Source organism: Cyclospora cayetanensis, unplaced genomic scaffold, assembly GCF_002999335.1.
Source record: "Cyclospora cayetanensis isolate NF1_C8 unplaced genomic scaffold, CcayRef3 CcayRef3_contig_179, whole genome shotgun sequence".
Lineage (NCBI taxonomy): Eukaryota > Apicomplexa > Conoidasida > Eucoccidiorida > Eimeriidae > Cyclospora > Cyclospora cayetanensis.
This window is the reverse complement of record NW_020312124.1, coordinates 62,077-82,609: the sequence shown is the minus strand read 5'-3', so window position 1 is coordinate 82,609 and position 20,533 is coordinate 62,077. Positions and strand designations below refer to the sequence as shown.

Sequence of the window (20,533 nt, the reverse complement as noted above, 5' to 3'; positions counted from 1 at the left end):
TCACAAAAATTGTTGCCCAGGGGGGATGATTGAGCTATCAGATGTATTGATTAAAGCCAGAAAATCTCAAATCTCACCTCATCCACAACCACTGGATAGGAGAACGGCTGCATCGAAACACACGGTGTCACCAACTGTTAGTCTTTGCCTGGGGCTTCGTAGAGGCACCTAACTTCAGACTCGAAGCAAACTAATCAGGAATTAATGAATGTCCTTCCAAAGAAGCTTCTTCCTTAAACTTTCCGTGCCCTTTATGGTTTCGACATGAAGGGAGAGGGTCAGCTAGGATGCGTGTAGCTGAGCCCTCTAAACACTCCGAGCATTCACCATTAGTTGTACATAGCATCTAGAGCATACGCATACAACATTGCGTCTTATTGCATCGATCTAGCGCTGCGCTGCCATAAGTGTGTTAACCGAACCGATGAACTATAGACGAAGTTCTTTATTTATCACTATTCAAATATGTTCAGTCTAAAAAGAAAGCGCTCAAGTGCAGCTTCGCCACTGCATGAAACGCCGCTGGCCTGTAACAACAGTGCCCCAAGTGTTGAAAACAGACGACCATAATGCAAGCAGCTGTGCCTTGTATGTGCTGCACTATTCATCGGGGAGTCACGCATACTATCGCGTGTGCGCAGGAGCACGGCATGCGTTGGAATAGTACTGAGCTAGGCGTACACTGCACCTGGTTGCATAGAACAGATGATTACACACTACATATGCGAACACCATGTATGTTAAGCTGTAGGTTGCTCGATGCAAGTCCATGCGGACGGGCGGAGTGCAAATCGAGGTCGCAACAATGGGCATCGTTGCCGTCTTCCTTCCCTTCTTGCCCGAGCCCCGTGACGCGAAAGTGACAAATTACAACAGCTTTTCGAAAGAAATATTCTGTTCCTTTCTTCGAAGTGTTGATAAGACACACCCTTTAGAGCCTCCAAAACGCATCCTAGGGAAAGCCTAACGGTCCCACTAATTCTAAATGGAAAGGAGCACAGCGAACATACCCAATAAGAGCATTCTCTTTGCCACAGATAAGTGTGCTGAGGCACTGGAAGTCTACTGAGGCGCGTGTGTATGGACTGCCCCGACAGTCAAAAAGCATGGCAACCCCAAGCAGTAGTCCCAGAAAGTAACTTGAGGCTCGCCCTCTGAGGTGCTGTTGCAGGCAGAAAAGTGTACATTTGTGTCTCTCGTTAGTGAGCTGCACGATGCAGATGAGAGATCTCGATGCTCACGCTCTTTGAGTACCTAAGCACAGTTTTTCTTGTTCCTGCGGTTCTGCGTGAAGGCGGATGCCCAGGAAAAAAACGTCATAGCTAGCTAGCGAACAGCCATTACCCGCCTCCTCGTGCAGCATCCATCACAAAAAGTGCGCTACTGATTAGCGGAAATCCAATGAGCAGCTAAAACTATATTTGATTGGCGAAGAGTCTGTTTCAGTCAGGAATGCAGTGGGTAAGACTCGGCGGGTTTGGGGGCCCCCTCCTTACGTACTAAGCATCCTTGCCAACCCAGGGGGATCGCATCTAGAGACACAACGACATCGTTCACTGTACAAACATAAGTTATAAAACCGAATTAAAAATTTCCGACGCAGGCATATAGTCCAAGTAGGGGTTTTCCAAGACCCCTGTAATTGGCTAGGCTAGCGGACAGCTGGAGATCGATACTTGCATGCAGCTAAGGAAACTGCTAAAACACTCAGTTGCTCTTACATGCTAGGCAGCTGCAGCGCCTCTCCTGCTGCTGTGGCTGCTGCATCTGCTGCCTGATAAACCAGATCTCTTACCTCTTGTAGCACCAGACAGACCAGCTGCAGCCGCATGCGTTGCTCCGCAGCAGCGCTAGAGTGTCGCATTGCCCCTCCACAAGGCCTCAGCAGCTCAACTTTATCTGCTGTGGAGGGGGCCCCCCTTCCCAAAAGACATTGGGGGCCCCTCAGACCTTCCGGACCCCCACGGCTCTGTGTTAGTACCTCTTCCGCATCCGCTTGACTCGCTAGCCTCCGCAGAGCCTCTAGGAGCGGCTGCTTGAGGGATCGTAGGAGCAGCAAACCCATGGCATAAAAAGGGTTGCTGCCGTGTGCCTTATTAGGCCCCCTGTTCGGGTTCTTATGACCCTGTAGGAGGACTAGTTTTAGCCAATTGAGGACGCAAGAGAGGCGTTCTGAGCCTTCAGCTATTGTTTCCTCTCTGTTGATAAGTTGCGTTTGCACTACAAAGGCTAACACGTTCAAATTCGTCAGAGCCAATAAGGGATCCTTCGCCCCTCCAACTGCACCTGCTGGCTGAGATACTTGCGGATTGGCGTCAGCAGCAGCAGCAGCAGGAGCATCCGCATTCTGGTAGTGGAGTACCTGAAGGCACCACCGCTCCTTTAGGAGGATGAGAACAGCAGCAGTGGCAGCGTCTGGTAGCTGAAACTCTTTCGGATTCAGCAGCGACTGAAAAAGTGATATTTGTGCCTTCCATGCAAAAACCCCTGTCAGCTGTACATACACACATACATACACACATACATACACATATATATATATATATTTACATGCAGGCATTCACAAAAAGCAACTGTCGAACGCAGGGGAAACTCGAGGTTCGGCGCAGACTGTCGGGTGCACAAAGGTCACGCAGAAGGGGGCAACAGCGCCGAAGTTGCAAGCAGAAGCGGAGAAAGAGGAGCGCAAGGCCTATATACGATTTCTGTGAAACAACCTGGCAGCAGTGCTGACAGGAGCAGAAGACCACATAAAGTGCAAGCAAGGATACAACGAAGACTTTGGGGGAAACGCGACGCTGGATGTGCAGCAGCAGTTGAGTTTCGATGGGGAATTGAACGCGTGTGCGTGTCTTACAACAGCGACGCATCTGTACAAGACAGTCATGTCTCCTCCTCTGAGGGCGAAGTGCTCCGCCTTGAGTTTTTCCTTCAAGAAAGAGGCCTCTACAGGACCGTCTTCCACATCGGCGATGCCAAGGGAGCTAAGGCAGCCGTCTTGTTCCTCGGCTGCAGCGTGGAGGCGCCCTCCCATCTGAGAGAGGATGAGGAAGCCACGAGCTGCGCTGGTGGATGCTGACGCCATTTGCTGCAGCAGCAGGAGCAGCAGCAGCGCGGGGTAGGCCCTTAGGCTGTGGGGAGTCTCGAAGCGTTCGGGGTGTTGCTGCTGCACTATCGGCAGCAAGGATACACCGAAAACAAGCAGCTGCTCTGCTTTGCGTTGCAGGAGCCATCGAGCCTCCTTCCAGATCCCGACGCTCTCTGCTGCAGCGGCTAGGTGCTCCTTCTGCTGCTGCTGCTGCTGCTGCTGCTGCCGCGCTGTGCCTGCAGCAGCAGTGGCTGCGGCTTCCGCATCTGCGTGCTGCATGAAGATGCAGGCAGCCTTAAGAGCCCAGACTGCGCGCTGGGCGAGGCATATGGGGGCAGGAAGAGAGGGTGAGCCGAGCAGCAGAATGAGCAGTCCATACACCAGACAGGCTGAGGCAAGCGGTCCCACCTCCATGTCGCCTTGTTGCGGAGCTGGTGCAGCACAGATATTGAGCCGCTGCAAAGCGTAACAGAGGGTTTCTTCGCCTCGAGACAGTAAAGCCCCCGACTGACGTACAAGCGAATCAACTGCGAACCACAAAGAAAGCTCCTCCGCCGTCCACTGCCGCTGCTGCTGCTGTGAGTAATACTGATACTGATGCTGCTGCTGATGCTGCTGCTGCTGTGAGGGATACTGATGCTGATGCTGATACTTATGCTGGTGCCGTGAGTAATACTGATACTGATGCTGCTGCTGCTGCTGCTGCTGATACTGATGCTGATACTGATGCTGCTGCTGGAGGGCATCAGAAGCAGCAGCAAATGTATGCCGTCGAGAATAACCAAACTGCACGGGCGACTTGAGGAGGCGAGAAACCGCAGTGACAAGCCCAGCACGACTTCTGACGGCACACTCGGCAAGCGCTTGGCAAGCCCCCGACCAAGGTTCCCGCTGCATGCTGTGCAGCCTGGAGCGGTCTATTTGAACGCATGCAGATCCTTCAGGAGTAGGGGGAGCCATGAAGGGATCCGCGAGAAGAGGCACTGACAACTCCAAGGCTTTAAAGAGGACGGATTGTATGGCATGCATCGCCACGAGGGGGTTGTCGGCGTGCTGCTCAGTCTGCGGATCCGCCTCTCCTGATCCTTTTTTTTGTGCCTCGCGCTCTTGCTCGAGCTCCTCCTGACCAAAGCTCTCAGTCTTCTTATCTAGACCGTTCGATGCACCGCTTCCTGCATCTAGCGCTACAACAAGGCCTTGCGTCGCGTGGGCAAGGATCAGCAGCCGCAGAGGCAAGGAGACATCAGATCCAACAGCCAATACGGGGAAGGAGCCCTTCACTCCCGGCTCCTGCTGCTGATCTTTCTGCTGCTGAACTTGCTGCTGCTGATCTTTCTGCTGCTGCTGAACTTGCTGCTGCTGAACTTGCTGCTGCTGAACTTGCTGCTGCTGAACTTGCTGCTGCTGAACTTGCTGCTGCTGAACTTGCTGCTGCTGAACTTGCTGCTTCTCTTTGATTCGAAGCACCCGTTTGGCCGTGGAGGGCAGCAACTTGGCAAGGCTTTCTGTTGCGCTATGCGGCGCGCGTACGGGAAGCGTTTTGTTCATAATGATCGAGCAAAGTTGCGTTATGAAGCGATCTTTCTTCCTCCTTATCTTTGCAGTGGCTGCCAGGAGACCTGGCAGACAGACGGCCTTGAGGTGTATAGGCACCTCCGAGCGCGTCACGCTTTCCACCAATGCCATATACCCGTCTCTCCCGGAAGCTGCACGCACGAGGATGCGGATACACTCCAAAATCCTGAACCTCAGTCCTTCTCCTAAGAAGACGACTTCATCTTCTCTTACGTCCACAGCATCCAGCGAAGCTCTCTCCGCGGAGGCTCCCGAAGAGGAGGTCTTAGGGGCCCCTTTCTCGAGGCTCCAGCGCTTTTTTGCGGATACTACGAGGGGAAAAGTGACTCCAGCGACAGCCGGAAGAGGGAGGATGTCGAAAGATCCAGAGGCAGGAAGGGGCGCCTCAACGCTCTGGGGGTTCCCCCGCATGCAGAGACAGAACTCTGCGTACAGATTGAACGAGTGGTGTTGATACAGCACGTGACTAGCAGGCAGCTGTGCTGCTGCCGGCGCTTCTGCAGCTGCATCCGGAGGAGGGGTTGCAACAACAGTGGCGTTTTCCGCGGCTGCGGCAACAGAGAGCTTGAGACGCCTCCTTCCAAGGGGCCCCTTGAGGAGGCGCCCGAGGACGAAAGCAAGGGACCGCAGAAGACAAGAGAGTGTTCGGCCGAGTGTACCGACAGCCAGGGGATCTTTGCTCTTGGCGTCAAAGAAAGCGAAGAGGGCAGCCACACGATACGCGAGGAGAGGCAGCACTGCTGCGTTGTCACACAAGCACGCAACGAATACTGGGAAGGCATGGAACAAGAGGCATGATAAGACCCATGCGATCTCGCCCTGCTACTTCTGTTCATGAAATGTCTACATGTGTGATGCATTGCGCATCCGAGTGGCAGACCAAGTTTGAATCGCTGCGCAGATTTGAGTGCAGGAGGCTTACCCGCCGGATCCTCTGTTCCCCCCTGACGGACCGCTTCTTCTTCCTCTAGCGCCTCAGCAGCAGCGGCAGCAAAATCAGAGCCATCGGGATCAATCCAGCTCTCTACTGCGCTGGCTGCTGCCTCCTCAAGAGACAGTTCAAAGTCCTTTTCCGCTGACGGAGGGGCCTCTTCGGGGGTGTGCGACAGCACGGGCTTGAATAGCAGAGCTCTCGGAAGCCGCACGCGATACACAGCCTGTCGCTGATGCTGGCACTCTTCTGCTTCATCCTTCGGCTGCTGCTGGCAGGGAGATGCAGCGGCGGAAGAGGGGCTGGATCCCTCGTGCTGCTGCAGCAGGCCCATCTCCGCGCGCGTTGTCTTCTTCACTGCATTGCAGGCGGCACGAAAAAACAGGAATATTCTGGGGCATTCGAGGCTCGTGAATTTGCTGTATCCTGGTGCTGGCGAGGTGCGCAGACACACCACAAAAGTGCAACGGCAGCGGCGGCAGCCCCAAAACGCATGCAGCCGCGCCGCAAGAGCCTCGCGAGCAAGTGCAAGAGCAGCAGCACTAGCAGCGCGTAGCGTGGGCACTTCGATGGATATTGGGAGGCCTTCTACCCTCGGCGTTTCATGTGCCTTCTGCTTCCCTTTCTCCTCCTTCGGACAGGAGGTCGTATGCTGGAAGACTCATGCGTACACCGGAAGCTGTTGAGCAGGGCCTGGCAAAGGCTTCCCTCCTCTGCCCTAAAGTGTTTCCTTCCTTCGGATGCCTTCCTTCTGTCGAATCTCTTGAAACGACTCATGCGAAAGTCTGCGAGAAGCTCGAGTGTATTCAGCAACGTTGAGCCGATAACTCGAAACCCGTGTGATGACCACTCAAGGGCAAGGGGGCCTCTCAGCACCCTTCGGATGGTCTTCTGAGAAGAGCAACCCCTCAGAAATGGCTGTGAAGCGGCGGAGGCAGCGGCAGGAAAGTAGCGATGACGAAATAAAGTCTAGCAGCGGCAGCGAGGGGGAGGAGCGGGGGAGCCTGCGGCTGAAGGGTGGCACTCCCCCCTCTCAGACCAAGCGCCTTCGGTTAGATGAAGGTCTTGTAAAGCGCGTGCGGAAGGTACAGAGGCAGCAGCAGCAACAACAGCAACAACAGCATCGCTTGGTGCTTGTCGGGGGAGACTCCGGTAGACGGGAGGCGCAGCAGCAGCGCAAAGCCCAACAGGTGCAGCTGCAGCAGCAGCTCTTCGCCAAGTTGATTGGATTGAGAGTGTCGATGAATTCTGCGCTGCGGCTGGCGAACGCCATGCCGGCAATCGATGTGCAGCAGCACATCGAGCGGCAGCAAGGGGAAGGCATGCAGGCAGCAATCGCTGCAGTCCGCAGCGAAGCAGCCCGCACATTCGCGTTGCTGCATCAGCTGCAGCAGCTGCTCCTTCAGCAGTCCTCTCTCGCCGCAGCGTTTTCTGCAGTGGCGACTGCGGAGGCATCTGCACCTGCTCCGGCGTGGGAAGCAGGAGGCAATTGGCAGAAGCGCCGAGAGATTTACTTCGACGGGAACCTTCAAGATCGCGTTCAAGGGGGAGAAATGGATGTGTGGAAGTTCTTAGGAGATAGTGCATTCGCACAGAGACTCATCACGGTCTGTCTTTCTAACGCCGATGCCTGGCACGCACAAACTTCCTCGGAGGTAACCTCGAAATCTTACTCCACCACGCAGCATAGTTGACTTCCGTGTCTCTCCCGCAGGCAGACCCCTTAAATTGACACCGCCTCCCCTTGTGCCTGCCCGTATTTCTCCTGCCCTTCCCGCCTATTCATATGCTCTCGCTTATCGCATTTTGGGAGCTTTTTTTGCCCGCTTGGCGGAAACGATATTTGGCCGCGTGCGCGATGTGAGGGGGAGGAGGGCGTTGGTTGTCGCCTGCGTCTGATTTATTGCAGCGGTCCAAGACATTCGCAGTATTCCACCAGCCAGTGTCTGCTCAGCTTAGGAATATCATGGAAGCCGAAGAAGCGAAGCTCTTGAGTCGCAGCTTGCGATCTTGCAGTCGTGCGGGAGGCAAGGCAGCATGCAGTGACAGGCACAGCGCAACATTACGCAAGAGGGAGCCATGTGCCGTTGTGGGATGCACCGCCAGTCAAGAGCCTCACATGCAATATGAGGATACTGTGAGCTCAACTTTTCGATCTCTGCTTCCTCACGAGAGCAGCCTTATAAGCGATTTCTAAGGACGCGCACAGACACAGACAGACAGACAGACAGACAGACAGGCAGATACACGGATACACACAGACAGACAGACACAAATGCACACAAATACACACAGAGGGAGGGGAGATGTCATGATTGAATAGGGGAGGGTTTGCAGGCGACAGTGCAGTGGAACTAGGAATGGCTGCGTGTGCAGCAATGCCTACTGCATGGAATTCCGTGTCTAGATTAATACGTGCATCTATGTGGATGCACATTGTTCGGCGCGCCTGCTGTATCGCACTGAAAAAACAAGGCGCAATACACACATGCACGTGATCTGTAGAAGAGATTTGGCTGGCTGTGCCGAGTTGTGTGGATTTGCAAAGGATTTCTCGCGTTGGCGGTGTTTAGGCCGTTAGTGTTCGTCGTGGCGAGGTGCTACCTCTATCCCACGTTTCCGATAATATATATATATATATATCTATGTGTTGCATTGAGGCCTTTGATGTATGTATTTTATGAGCACTTCTTTGTATTGTGTGTTGCTGGTATTTTTTTTCATGCTGTCTGCGTCTTTCAGGAGTTTTATGTGGATTTGCTGAAATCTTCCGTGGCGTCGGGCACTGCTCAGTGAGCGCGAAGAAAGACGAAGCGCTGAGCCGAATGTTCAGCGAAGCTGCTCGAATTCAGTGAAGGGGTGTCTTTGTTGTTTGTCACGAAAGACAGGCTCCTTAAGGACGCCGTTTGAGGACGTTAGGAGGCTCTACCGTGTGTTTTGCTGCAGGATGGATGCCACCGAGTTGGCAAAAGAGAAGGAGCTTTTGAAGAAGCGCGGCAGAGAAAAGGGTCCGTGCTTTTTGAGACTACGCGTTTGTGGCCAGTAAGGAATATCCAAGTGTGTTGCAGTGCAGTATGCCTCACGGGAGTATTGAGTTTGTCTTTGCAGCTCGCGAAGTGGACCGCCGTGCATCTAAGGGTCGAAAGATTCGTTATAAGACGATTCCGCAGCTCGAGCACTTCATGGTACGTATGTATAGGGAGCAGTATGTGGGTGTGTTTTGTGCTGCTTGTCTGTTTATATAGCGTGTATTTAGTGAGCTCCGCCGGAGGTGTGAGTGAGTGAAGACACGGAGAAGCCTGCTTGCTCTGTTGTAGTCTTCCCTCTTGTCGCTTTTTGCGCTTGCCGCGAGTCTTTCGCCGAGGTTTTGTGCTCTCCAAGACTTAAATTGTCGGCTTTGCTGTCTCCACATTGGTGTGAACAGGCTGCGGAGCCTTGGATTCCCAATGCGGATGTACTCCCCGGAGCAGACGATCCTCTTGTGGTGGAGAGTCTCATGCGCAACCTCTTTGCTACCAGCTAGTTAGACCAGCTAGCCACAAAACGGCAGCACTGATGTGCAGAGCTCGCAAGCCTGGCTCGCTGCATGTCGCTCCAGTGGCAACCAGCTACTCTAGCGAGCAGAGCGCAGCATGCTGCCCGCCGTTCGGGGTATACTGCTCCTGCTCTGCGGGAGAGCACGTATAACATGAATTGCCCGTGGGAGTAGTAGACGTGGCATTTGCCAGCTATCCTTGAAGCGTGTCTAAATCAATTCGGTCTTATTATCGCATGCTTGCCGAGGGTAGAAGGAAACGCATGAGCGCAGCACGAAACGCGAGTTGCACTGAGTAGGCGAGAGAAAGTCACACTTACCGACCCGTCCACCTACCGCCATTAGTTAAGAATGCAGCCTACTGCAAATGTTCACAGAAACGCTGGCCTCTGTACCAGTCTTCATCTATTTCCTATTGAGAGCACTGCACACGCTTCCGACGCCGCCAAGCTTATATATGCAGAGGGAGACGCAAGAGGTAGCTGGTAGAAAACACGCAGCTACCCAACAAACAGACAACTCATCAGCTAAATGTTTCAGCCGTCCGGTTAGCCAAGCGGGTAATCAGCTAAACAGAACAGTTAGCCACAAATAGTTGAATCATGTTCAGCAGCATATACACATAATTACGCCGTGTATATATAAATACATATTATGTATGCTGCGGCCTGCACTGCAGTTCACTGAAGTGCGGTGTGCTTGCTCTGATTGGTCTTGGAAGATGTGCAGTAGCAGCCGTTTCTGCCTGAGCATCTTCCCTAAAGTACAACTAGGAGTGGCACAAGTGCAGTGCTGCTGCTTCGATCCGCCTATTGTCGAAAACGCTATAAACCGTAGCTTAAAGGCTGCAAAGGGGGCCGCCCATGAACACATTAGCGGCCCCTGGAAAGACGCCTGGAAGAAGCAAATCTTCGTAGATACAGGTTTTCGAGGAGGAGCACATGAACGTTCACATCGTCGAAGCGTTCTTGACACCCACTGGGAGAGTGCTCTTTTGAACAGACACGCCACACGTGTGTTACCCTTCCTATGTGTCTCCCCGCAAGGGCCAGAGACACTGAGGCAGGAATATGTGCCGTTCGCCTTAGCTAGCTGTGTAAAGGTTTGCTCATTAGTTAGTTTTTTGAGCGTCAGTTCCACCTGGGACTTTAAGGGCCTTAATACTATCCTGGATCGTTTCCTTCTGCAGCATATTGCACATCATCAGAGCACCCCACTGCCGGTAATCTAGCCGTTTCAACGCAAGCAAACCCCCACGCACCCCTTCTAGCGCAGCAAAAAGCCTCAAGCTTACTCATGAAACAAAAAGCACAACGAATAACGCTCTCTGAACCACCGTAAGGCAAGGCAAAGGGGCCCCCGCGTGCATGCGAAGTGTGTGCATCAAACTCACGAGGAGCTCGAACTCGTTGAAGGAAGCAACAACTTGCCCCGCATCCGTGATTTTCTGGCCGTCTGGCCCGATCGCAACGATTCCATTTGCATCCAAGACTGGCTGCAGCTGCTTGCTCTTGAACAAGGAAGTCAGGTGATCCGACTCTTCCTTCGCGGTTGCTGCAGCCTCTGGAGATGCAAACAGAGCCCAGTGTCTGTACACCTCGGATTCGACCCCATGGCTGGCCTCCTTCTTGGCCAAGAGCTTTAAAAACTCCGCAGGCTTGACCTCCTTTGCAGCTTCAAATCTGCTGTACATCTCCTCGAAATAATCGCAAAAAACTTCTCTCATAGGATCATCGGAACGCAGCCGCCGCAGAAACGCCTGAGATGCACATTCCCCCTCATCGCAGAACCTGAACGCAGGCAAACAAGCAAATACACAGACCAGTGCATATATGGCTCCTACACGGCTATGTGCATCACAGAGGAACTAGCAGGGAGGCATGACACGAGAAAGGCCAAGAGGGGGAACGCCTCCAGACCACATCCGGCACAGAGAGAAGCTGCCCAGCACAGCCGAGACGGGAAGACTACACGACAAACGTCAAAAAAGAAAGAACGCAAGAGAAAGAAGCCGTTGCGCATAGAACGCAGGAGAAAGAAGCACTGACCAGTTGTCTCCCCGCTGCTGGAGGACGTCTGTGAAAGAATCGAAGAGCGTCGCATATGCTGGATTCATTCGTTTTCCAGTCATTGTGAGGTGGTCCTGAGAATTCCGGCGGGAAGCACACGTTCACGGGGTGTACATGCAGCTCATGAATGAGCCGCTTGAGAAACAAAACGGCGTCTAAACCTCGAGGAGGCGAGATGGCCGTCATCTGCCTCGTTTTCTGGATCTGCTTTCTAGTGTGCAGAGGTCATCTCTCGCACTCTGCAACCATACTCGAGGCGTCCAGCCTCTTGCAGCATACATATATATACATATATATGTGCATATTTTGTGCATATTTTGTGCATATTTTGTGCATATTTTGTGCATGTGATGCCTGCTCGAATGGAAGGCTCCTATTTTTGCTTACCATGACCTTATAGAAGGCCTCCCTTGGATGGGGAATCCTCCTCGCCTGCTTCGTGGGGAGGTAGAAGAGTGCGCTGACGTCTTCCCCCAGATCGAACCATTGCCCCTTCCCCCCATCTACCTCCATAGCCCTCAAGGCACTCCGCGTGGAGCTGCACGGGATGAAGGGATCTGGTAGGAAGGAGAAGGAAGCCATCAGCCTCCCCACAGTTGCAGAAACAGCCGTAGCCTCGGCTTGCAGGAAACGGAGAGTTGCAACGGCCCCGTCATGCTCTACGTCTAATGGCAGGAGATCCAGAGGTTTCTCACGACTAAGAGAGCTCAACTGGAAGTGGGAACGGCGGCGTTGAGCCTGTGTGGAGAGCACAGAAAGGCCGTCGTCACGTGCATGCAGCAGGTTCACGGATTGCCATAGGCAGGTAGAAGCAAACTGGACATGAATCGATACACGCAGATGCAGCAGCACGCACTTGCAGCCAGCCGGTTGCTGTGCTGCGAACAGAAATACGACAATAGTAATACGCGAGCGGGGTCATAAGAGACAGGCCAAACCGAACAGGGAGTACACGTTAATTCGACAGACGATCAGATATCGCACGTAGTGCACTGAGATGCACGAAGAAAAGTCGAATGTAGAGGCGTTGCATCTCTTTGTCTTTCGCCTCAATTGGCAACAACGAGAACCCGCAGTAGCTGATTCCGCACAAAGCAGACATTCTTCCTCATAAAAGCTCGGTCGGAAGAAGGAAGGAGAAGAGAGCAAAACGCATCGAAAAGGGGCCTCTGTGCTGCATGCGTACAACTGAGAAGAACTTTGCGCGCTGATCCTCGATGTCTCCCAACCACTGCCACGGAGTGATCTCCGGGAAAAAGCGGTAGTCAGCCCCCCGCCTGACGAGGAAATAGATCATGTGCTCCAGAAAGGCACGCCTGTGCAACAAGAAGACGTACAAAGCACGCTAAATAATGGGAGATGGACGGTGGGGAAAGGGGAGTAGGAAGCAGGGAAGGGTGAGGGATGAATTAAAGGCGGCAATAACGGTTGGCTCTAGCAGAAAGAAGCCGAATCGCGAGGTCGTAGTGAGAATGTCTTTTAAAGCACGCAAGATGCTGCTGAATCTCGGAAAAGAAATGAGCACCAAAGCACTGGCCTCCACCATGGACACATGCACGACTGACACAAGGTACATGAAAAGAGCTCAACGCATATATTTACATGTAGATAGATAGACAGTCATCTAGCCAAGACACAGGGAAGAACGGGCGAGGGGGGGGGAACGCCAAACGGGAGGCCAGCATATACCCCAGTTGACAAAAGAAAGAGGCAACAGACAGCAGCGACATGAATAGAATTTTTGCAGCCAGACAGCGTGTAGTCGTGCGCTCACAGTCCATACGATTCCATGCAAAAAATACCGTCATCTCTTTCGAACGGCTAGACGAGCCGGATGCAACTCCCCACGAGGAGAACACGAAGAGCTCTCACCTGTGAATGTCATAGTACTCCCATGAAGGAAGCGTTTCCATGAAGTTGTAGAGCATCGGCGTGTCGGATCGATCATTAAACTTGGCCATCCGGCTATGCCAAGAGGCTTTAACGCGCTCCTTTTCAGCCTGCATTTCGTCAATAATGATCAGACTCGCAACGTGCCAGCCCTCATGAGACAGAACTTCGCGAGCAAGTCACTCTGCACAGCCTCTTTTGCGCATCCCCTGAGGGTGTGCGCAAACGTCTTCCTGGTGAAGCGCAGCTGGAGCGGCTTCCGTGCAACAAAGATCCTGAATAAAACGACCGCATGCGTTTCTTCTTACGGGGCTTTCAGGGTCCTCCAAGGGAGGCTGGTATGGCGAGTAGAAGTGGTGCTTCTCCACAAACGCCTGCCAATACAAATCCGTGTCCAACCACTGTAGCCGCAAACACAGGAAACTTCGCAGAAAACTAATTTGCACACACAGCCGTGCGACAAAAAGGCAGCCGCCAGGATGCGGCGGAGCTCCAGCGTTTCCTCTTCTTCTCTGAAATGTGCCTACGGTGCAGCTTTCTATGCGAAAAACTAAAAATGCATGCATTCAGGTGGCACTACACAACAAGTCGCACACGACGTGCGAGGCCACGATCAGTCCCCATGATGCGGAATACATACGCCGGCGCGAAATCGGTTCCCTGAATTTTTTGCATGCATCATGCATACACAGACATGCCCACAGAGACCAAGAAGGAGAGAGCGAGAGAGAGAAATATAGGTAGATGAATAGATAAACATAGAAAAGATATACATGCACACAGAGAGAGAAAGACGGATGAATAGATAGAGACAACAACTGAGCGGTGACTGATGACGGACCTCATTTGTGTCTAGCTTAGAGACCGGTGGGTTGTGGTAAGACACCCAAAGAGCTGCTGCTCCACTATTCAGGAGCGACTCCGATTGGCGAACAGAGGCTTCACAGCTCTCGAGAGCCTTTGAAAAAGAATCCCATCCAACAGCCAGGCCGTGAACTCGCGTCAGCGAAGAAGAAGCGCCTCCAGAGAGAAGTGCAGAAAAAAGAGATGACTGGGATTCGTAATGCGCGCGCATGCTGAACGCAGAAAAACAGCGAAATAGCTACAATCCTCGCATGCCATGCCCTCAAGAACGATTCCCTTAGGGTCTTAAGGCGTAGTACAACACGGGCAGGGCATTGCAGGAGTCTGCATCTGTGAGCTCATCTAGACGTAAACATTCACTCATGCATGCATATATACATGAATATGCAGGGATATCCGTGTGTGTATGGATATATTCAATTATTTTATGGAAGCGAATGTAACATCGCGCACAAATGCACTGATCCTTTTCATATTGAACATTCGCCCTACTCCCCCTCTACACCCCAACCCGACAAAAAACCGAATTCCGCGTCCATGAACACACACACATACACAGACACACAGACTGACCACTTGACAATGTCTTTATGCGCAATCTGCTGCTCCCACTTATCCCAGTCAATCTGCTGCACCCTCCTTGAGTCTGCTTCGATTTTCTTCACGATGGAGGAAACGCGCTGCTCATTCTGACGCAGTGCCTGCCAAGGTCCTTGACTTGAACCCTCCACGAAGGCGCCCAAGCCAGACCAGCTCGAAAATTCTCGACATGCAGACACGCCTACACCGAAAGACCTGAGAATACATACAGCCACAGGACGGGCAGCTCTACGAGCAACCACATTCACGCCCACGCATCGCGCTCCGCGGCGGTTAATGAATATTCGCGACAGGCCCCTTCACAGGCATCAAAGTCTGTGCTTTCCGCGTGCAAAGGCAAAGCACAGCCTAGCGAATCTTGGTAGAGCGATGATGATATACACCCCATTGCACGTTCCCACGCTTATGGTCCATGCAAGCCTCCAGGGAGGGAAGTGCTCCCCTACATGGCCTCCTCCCGCTTCAGAGAAGGCTGTGCAGGGAAAGGAGGGCTCGCTGAGGCTGGAATACGCCACAGGGATCTCTTTAAACGACTGCGTTTGAAGACGCATGCATCTTGCTGCCGCGGGAAGGGAAACCTCGCGACGGCAGCGAGGGCAGAGGCTACGGGGGCAGCGGCAACAGCAGCAGCAACAGCAGCTTTGTGTGGGATTTTCAGGTACCTCTTAATGGCATTCATAGTTGTCAGGAGATAACGAGGAATGTGACGAAAAGGAGGCGAGGCGGGAACAAGCGGGGACCTTCAACTGCGAGCGGCAGCACAAACTGTTGCTGCTGCACCGTCCCGCAGACTTCGGTTGCAACAAATACGAACCGACGTACGAAACAGAACAGCCTTAAATTTCAATGCCTTCCCCCAGCTACCTTATGGACTGCATGCAAAGCCCCGGGGAAAGACAAACCGACAAGGGGGCGATGTGTCTCTCGCGTTCCCTATCGCTTTCGCATAATCCACCGAGCTTAAACCCAATCCACAATCCCTGAAACCGAAATTCTAATTCCAAAGGTCTAAATGCTGATTTAGCCACGATCCTTCTCTCTAGTGGAGCCGCCTCCTGGGTTGCTCATGAAGCCGTCGGTCCGAACCCTAAGGCCTGACGGCAGTTCCCCCCGCTGGGGGTCTACACGGCAATGCAGAAAAAAATCAACAAACCGAAAAAGCTCGAAGGCATCTTCGGGACTGCCAATGCCGAATGCGCTATACCCTAGACGTGCTGTAATACGCGAATCGCCCCTAGCGCAAGCAAGCCTGAAAGAGGCCGAGGCAGCAGTTGCTCCCTGCACAGGATATCCCTAGAGAACTGCCTGCCCAGACGAGATAAAAAATACACTGGGGTATGCAGGTAACTAGAAGGAAGCCGAAAGGCCCCCTCGAACATCTGAATGCGTATCCCCTTCTCGACAGTGGCTATCTTCGCGCGTGGGATACACTCCAACTGGGGTCTCCATACGCAGTCGCTCAGACACCATTAAACATAAGGGCAAAACACTTTGCAGGTGCTAAAAAAATTCTCTGTCTTTCCCACCCACGCCACCCCCCCCCCAAAAACTTCAAACATGAAAGGTGAGGGACAGCGAGGGCGGGTGTAACGTCGAGCGCACCCTCGCACACAAAACGGAAACTTCTCGTGGCGAGCTAAGAGTACTTGCAGTGAATAGGGTCGATGCATGTACAAGGACCAATGAGTTCAGGCTTCTTATTCTGGCAAAAGTAGAGCTAGTGCAGCAGCAAGTCTTTCAGCGTAGCATAGCGTGCTACAGAGCGCGCAAGTTGAGGGAAGCATGGAGGTGCCCACAAAATGAGCACAGGCCCGTTTGATATGTGCGCGGGGAAAGCGTAGCTGGCTTTGTCCGCAGGGAGTAGCTTGTAACGGCCTACTCTAAACTCGAACACATCCTGATGTTCAAAGTCATCGCTATTAACTAAAAAGGAAATTGACCAACTGGTTTGTCTATTCGAAAATCTTCTGACTGCAGAGCAGCGTCACCTCGCTGCTTCAAAAGGACGCAAGGTAGCATGCATGTACATCAGGGGCTACGCGGAACTACCTGTGAATGCGTAGGGTGTTAACAGGATGTAGCTGTAGGCGGATCCAAGCCGTCCCTCTCTCGTCATATAGGAAGCTCGGAGTTTCATGGGTAGGGCGAAAAGGAAGCTTTTTGTAAGTTTGCGTCATGTCTCAAGTTGAATCGTTCCCCGCAAAAGTCTACGCTTGAGAGAAAGCTGTCCAGCTGTCATCATGGTGTGCTATAAGAAATGCATCGCTCTGATAGTCCAATGGCTGCCCTTCCTCTGGGATTTCTTTCTACAGATCATGCACAGACCTCGTGAGTTCAAGACTTTCCCGTTCTCTCCGAACTCTCTGGTTCTTATAGGCGCGGGTTCAGGGGGAGCAACTCAGCAGTTTCGCAGGAGCTGTGCGACGGCGTCAGGGTGTCTGCAGTATATGCAGCCTATTTCTGCCCGTCCGAAATGCGCACTGCGGTTTTATCCTGATTCGAATAATCGAGTTTTTGCAACGTTTCGGAACGTTTTCCCAAAGACTGATCGGTTGAGTGTTGGGCAGCAATTTAAGGTTTGAGAGCGACCAGGCCCCATGAAGATACTATACACTTGCATCTACCCCGCGTGAAAACCCCCCTTGCCTATACGCCGTCTCTGTTACTGGACTCCAGAAAACAACCCTAGTGTTCGCCTTCCACAACTGGAAGCGTCGTCGCCAGCAAAAAAGCAGGCATGCTGAAGAAGCTGCAGCCGTGAGTGAGGACGCTAAACAAATGAGTGGGGCTGGGTAGAACAAAGTGCTGCATGATACCACCTGCAGATATCCATGCATATGACCGCTGCTGCTGCTGCGGCATCCCTCATGTCTTGCCTGCTCCTCCTGCTGCTGCGGCTGTTGCCGCTCCTGACAACTGCCAATGGCTGCAATACACCGTTGCAATCGCCTATATATCGAAGCGTTTGCAGTACGTGCCTCTGGAAACCTCAGGCCTTTACTGGCCTTTAAAGACGCCCACTTTTGCAGCCCTTAAAACTCTGTCTTTGATTTTGTATCCCGTCTGAACGACCTGCGCAACGCTGCCCTTCTTCTGTGTCAAAACCACATACAAGTGCACATACACATGTATACATACATTTCTACACACATCTATACACATCTACACACACACATATCTATACACATATACGCATCTATTTACTATGTGCACCTACACATCTATACACCTCCACATACACACATTTATACACATATACACATCTATTTACACCTACACATCCATACATATACACACATCTATACACATATACACATCTATACACCTCCACAAACACATGTATACACATCTATACACATATACACACATCTATACACATATACACACATCTCTACACCTCCACATACACATATATACATACACATGCACACATCTATACACCTCCACATACACACATCTATACACATCTACACACATGTATACACATGTATACACCTGCACAAACACATGTATACACATCTATACACATATATGCACATCTATACACATACACATATATACACACAGTCCCTCCAAGGATGAAACTGTGGCTAGTTAGCATAGCTTGAGGTGAAGGATCTTTTATTGGCGCGATGAGGAAACGGATCATTGGGTGCATCTACGGTAGATCTCCGCAGGGAGTCTAATTTGAAATTGAGAGTCTAACTATGGGTGAAAGTCTGGTCGCAGTTCTTAACGAGTTGCATACATCAGCAGGGCCGTCCATTTCAAAGAGAGCCTCGTGCAGTGAAGGGTCGAATTTCTCCCCCATCTGAAAGCGAAGATACATACACATTTGCAAAAAGCATTCAAATGCGCATATTTTTCAAGTACAAATTTTACTGCGCTCAGACGCATGTGTGTGTGTGTGAGTACTTAGGGCCCAGAAGGCTTAGACGCTGGGAGGTTGCGCATGCTCACGGGGTTGTACTGTTCGACTCCGAATCGTTCAAGGGTTTTATGGAAAAGATTCTCAGTCAGCGACACCCCATCGAAAAACTGCTGCAGCTGCTTCGCTGCGTCCTCCGGTTGGCACTGCTGCTGCTGCTTCTGCAACTGCTGCTGCAACTGCCCCTTCGCGTTCGCGAGGGAGTCACCAACGTCTAGCAACGCCTTTGCGAAAGCCGACATTGCATAATCCCGAGCCGAAGCAACCTGCCCACACAGAGCGAACACAGTCGAGCCTTTCGACAAATGTTCATTTCATTTGGCAAACGGCGTGCCTGTGTGTTCCTGTCTGTCTGTCTCTTTTTCTCTTTCTGTCTCTCCTTCTCTTTCTGCCTCTCTCTCTCTGTATGTCTCTCTGTCTGTTCTTTTCTTCTCCTCTTTCTCTGTGTGAGAGGCCATGCCTTCAAACCCTTTTCACCGCAGCAAAACTCCCCTTCCCCTTCAAACGGAAGCCGTGTACAAGGCGTAGGCTTTTGAGCTCTCCCACCTCCTTTGAAAGTCGCACTCTCGCGTTCTCTTGATCGGCGAGAGAGCGAAGCAACTTGTCTTGCAACTCCCGAATTTTAGTATTTGCAGCCGCCAGTGCCTCCCGAGAGGTTCCTAACTGCAGTCTGAGCTGCGCGCAAATTCACGCAAAAGTCTCTCGGGCCCAAAGGCGTTTTTTCAACCCGCAAGCGAGAACGGCGGCGGAAGAGACTCCAAAAGAGGCCTTCCCTTGGATCGGCGCCTCGCCGGATCTCTGTCTGGCGCATTTCTGGAAAGCTTCGAATGATGAAAGTGTGCCTGGTGCAGGGGTAGGCCCCCCTCGCCAGATGCACGCAGGCAGAAAAGTTCGCGCGCACGCATGGCGCGCTTCGTCTGCATGCGCTACAGTCCATGTGCTTACTTGCTCCGCGTCGAGGGCTTCTGGAGGGGGGGCATCGGGAGTGGTAGTATCGTTTTTTCTTGGAGATGCGCCTTCACCGTCGACGTCGTTTGCTTCCTCTGCGCCTTCCCCTGCTGCCGTCGCTGCGGCAGGCGTCCTGCCGCTGCTTTCTGAGGCATCGCAGTTGTTGCTGGTGCTGCTGTTGACAGAGAAAAAGCGGGAGACACCAGGAAAGGGGGGGGCGGCAGTGGCGACGACAGCAGCCACCCCAGCGGCGGGGGGGGGGCCCCTCGCTAGCGGTCGAAGGAAGGAACAGCGAGTCGAGGGGGAAAAGGGGAAGCGTTCCTTGTTAAGGGTTGTGCGGCGAGTGGCTGTGGGAGTCACGGAAAAAGTGCCAAGTAACCTGCTGCTGCTGCCTCCGCGAGGCGTCACGTTGAACCCTCCTCGAGCAGCGATTCTCGCGAGGCTCATTCTCCGAAAGAGGGAGGGAGAGGTGGGTGGGGAGAAGGCAGGGGAATTTTATTTTCCTCCGGAAGGACGGCCTCTGGGTCGGGGGGAGGGAAGAGGGATGCGTAGGGGGTGGGGCAGCGTTTTCTTAGGCGGCTGCTGGGGGTGGGGGGCCTTTTGGGGAGGAAATCGGGATCTAAAGAATATCCTTCCATGAAGAAAACGCATGCAGATACCCTTTAGCATGCAAAAAGGGCGCAGCAAGCCTACAGATCTCCGGCTGGGGGCCCTACGCGCCTCAGAGGCATCAAAGTCTTCCCGGCGCTGCTGCAACACGCGCTGCGCAAAGTCGCAGGTGCTCAGGGGAGAGGAGACTGCTTTTCGGGGAGGGGGAGAGTTTGTTGCCTTACGACCACCGTAAATTCTTGCAGGAAACGCATATTGAGACACGGAGAAGGGGCTTCACGGAGTGTGTGCAGACGTATTGCAGTTGGTTTCGAGTGGCGCGGAGGCGTGCGTCCGCCGCTTTCCCCGAAGTAGTGCACGGTGCACTGCGGCTGTATATTGTATGTGCCTAGATATACATATATAGATAGATGCAGGCGCGACTCCGCTACGTCCTAGCTACATAATATGGAATACCCATTTTTTCGTTCGAATCTTCTTCCCCGACGATATCGTA

The 20,533-nt window shown here is 52.7% G+C and overlaps 4 protein-coding genes across 4 annotated transcripts; 1 reads left to right on the top strand and 3 right to left on the bottom strand.

Annotated features, from left to right (window-relative positions):
* Positions 1 to 709: 709 nt before the first annotated feature.
* LOC34617376 lies at positions 710 to 5,928 on the bottom strand. The gene is made up of 6 exons (XM_026337356.1): positions 5,644 to 5,928; positions 4,484 to 5,485; positions 3,905 to 4,381; positions 2,858 to 3,709; positions 1,760 to 2,494; positions 710 to 904 (listed from the first exon to the last, which is right to left on the bottom strand). The coding sequence occupies exons 1-6, from the start codon at positions 5,926 to 5,928 to the stop codon at positions 710 to 712; spliced, it is 3,546 nt and encodes a 1,181-aa protein (XP_026193141.1).
* Positions 5,929 to 6,436: 508 nt separating this feature from the next.
* LOC34617377 lies at positions 6,437 to 9,117 on the top strand. The gene is made up of 5 exons (XM_026337355.1): positions 6,437 to 7,249; positions 8,337 to 8,386; positions 8,541 to 8,602; positions 8,703 to 8,779; positions 9,019 to 9,117. The coding sequence occupies exons 1-5, from the start codon at positions 6,437 to 6,439 to the stop codon at positions 9,115 to 9,117; spliced, it is 1,101 nt and encodes a 366-aa protein (XP_026193140.1).
* A 1,123-nt stretch (positions 9,118 to 10,240) lies between these two features.
* On the bottom strand, positions 10,241 to 14,940 carry LOC34617378. The gene is made up of 10 exons (XM_026337354.1): positions 14,814 to 14,940; positions 14,526 to 14,733; positions 13,930 to 14,164; positions 13,397 to 13,489; positions 13,089 to 13,198; positions 12,385 to 12,514; positions 11,586 to 11,936; positions 11,178 to 11,272; positions 10,523 to 10,919; positions 10,241 to 10,312 (listed from the first exon to the last, which is right to left on the bottom strand). Exons 1-10 carry the CDS (start codon positions 14,938 to 14,940, stop codon positions 10,241 to 10,243), a joined length of 1,818 nt encoding a protein of 605 aa, XP_026193139.1.
* A 2,609-nt stretch (positions 14,941 to 17,549) lies between these two features.
* LOC113147288 (protein GrpE-like) lies at positions 17,550 to 20,497 on the bottom strand. Its single transcript, XM_026337353.1, has 7 exons — positions 20,469 to 20,497; positions 20,329 to 20,408; positions 19,216 to 19,547; positions 19,027 to 19,143; positions 18,513 to 18,746; positions 18,301 to 18,363; positions 17,550 to 17,645 (listed from the first exon to the last, which is right to left on the bottom strand). Exons 1-7 carry the CDS (start codon positions 20,495 to 20,497, stop codon positions 17,550 to 17,552), a joined length of 951 nt encoding a protein of 316 aa, XP_026193138.1.
* Positions 20,498 to 20,533: the final 36 nt, after the last annotated feature.

Excerpts from the sequence above, each read along its gene's own strand:
- LOC34617376 (XM_026337356.1), bottom strand. The coding sequence starts at position 5,928 with ATGGGCCTGCTGCAGCAGCACGAGGGATCCAGCCCCTCTTCCGCCGCT. Across the intron at positions 4,382-4,483 it reads AGCAAGTTCAGCAGCAGCAA|CAGGAGCCGGGAGTGAAGGG; the intron begins GTTCAGCAGCAG and ends AAAGATCAGCAG. Across the intron at positions 905-1,759 it reads ATCAGGCAGCAGATGCAGCA|AAAGGAACAGAATATTTCTT; the intron begins GCCACAGCAGCA and ends AACACTTCGAAG.
- LOC113147288 (XM_026337353.1), bottom strand. The coding sequence starts at position 20,497 with ATGGGTATTCCATATTATGTAGCTAGGAC. Across the intron at positions 19,548-20,328 it reads AAACCAACTGCAATACGTCT|CGACGGCAGCAGGGGAAGGC; the intron begins GCACACACTCCG and ends CGCCTGCCGCAG. Across the intron at positions 17,646-18,300 it reads AAATGGACGGCCCTGCTGAT|AAGAAGGGCAGCGTTGCGCA; the intron begins GTATGCAACTCG and ends GTTTTGACACAG.
- LOC34617378 (XM_026337354.1), bottom strand. The coding sequence starts at position 14,940 with ATGGGGTGTATATCATCATCGCTCTACCAAGATTCGCTAGGCTGTGCT. Across the intron at positions 12,515-13,088 it reads GAAACGCTTCCTTCATGGGA|GCGTGCCTTTCTGGAGCACA; the intron begins GTACTATGACAT and ends CTTGTTGCACAG. Across the intron at positions 11,273-11,585 it reads AGGCCTTCTATAAGGTCATG|GACCACCTCACAATGACTGG; the intron begins GTAAGCAAAAAT and ends CGGAATTCTCAG.
- LOC34617377 (XM_026337355.1), top strand. The coding sequence starts at position 6,437 with ATGACCACTCAAGGGCAAGGGGGCCTCTCAGCACCCTTCGGATGGTCT. Across the intron at positions 7,250-8,336 it reads ACGCACAAACTTCCTCGGAG|GAGTTTTATGTGGATTTGCT; the intron begins GTAACCTCGAAA and ends TGCGTCTTTCAG. Across the intron at positions 8,780-9,018 it reads CGCAGCTCGAGCACTTCATG|GCTGCGGAGCCTTGGATTCC; the intron begins GTACGTATGTAT and ends TGGTGTGAACAG.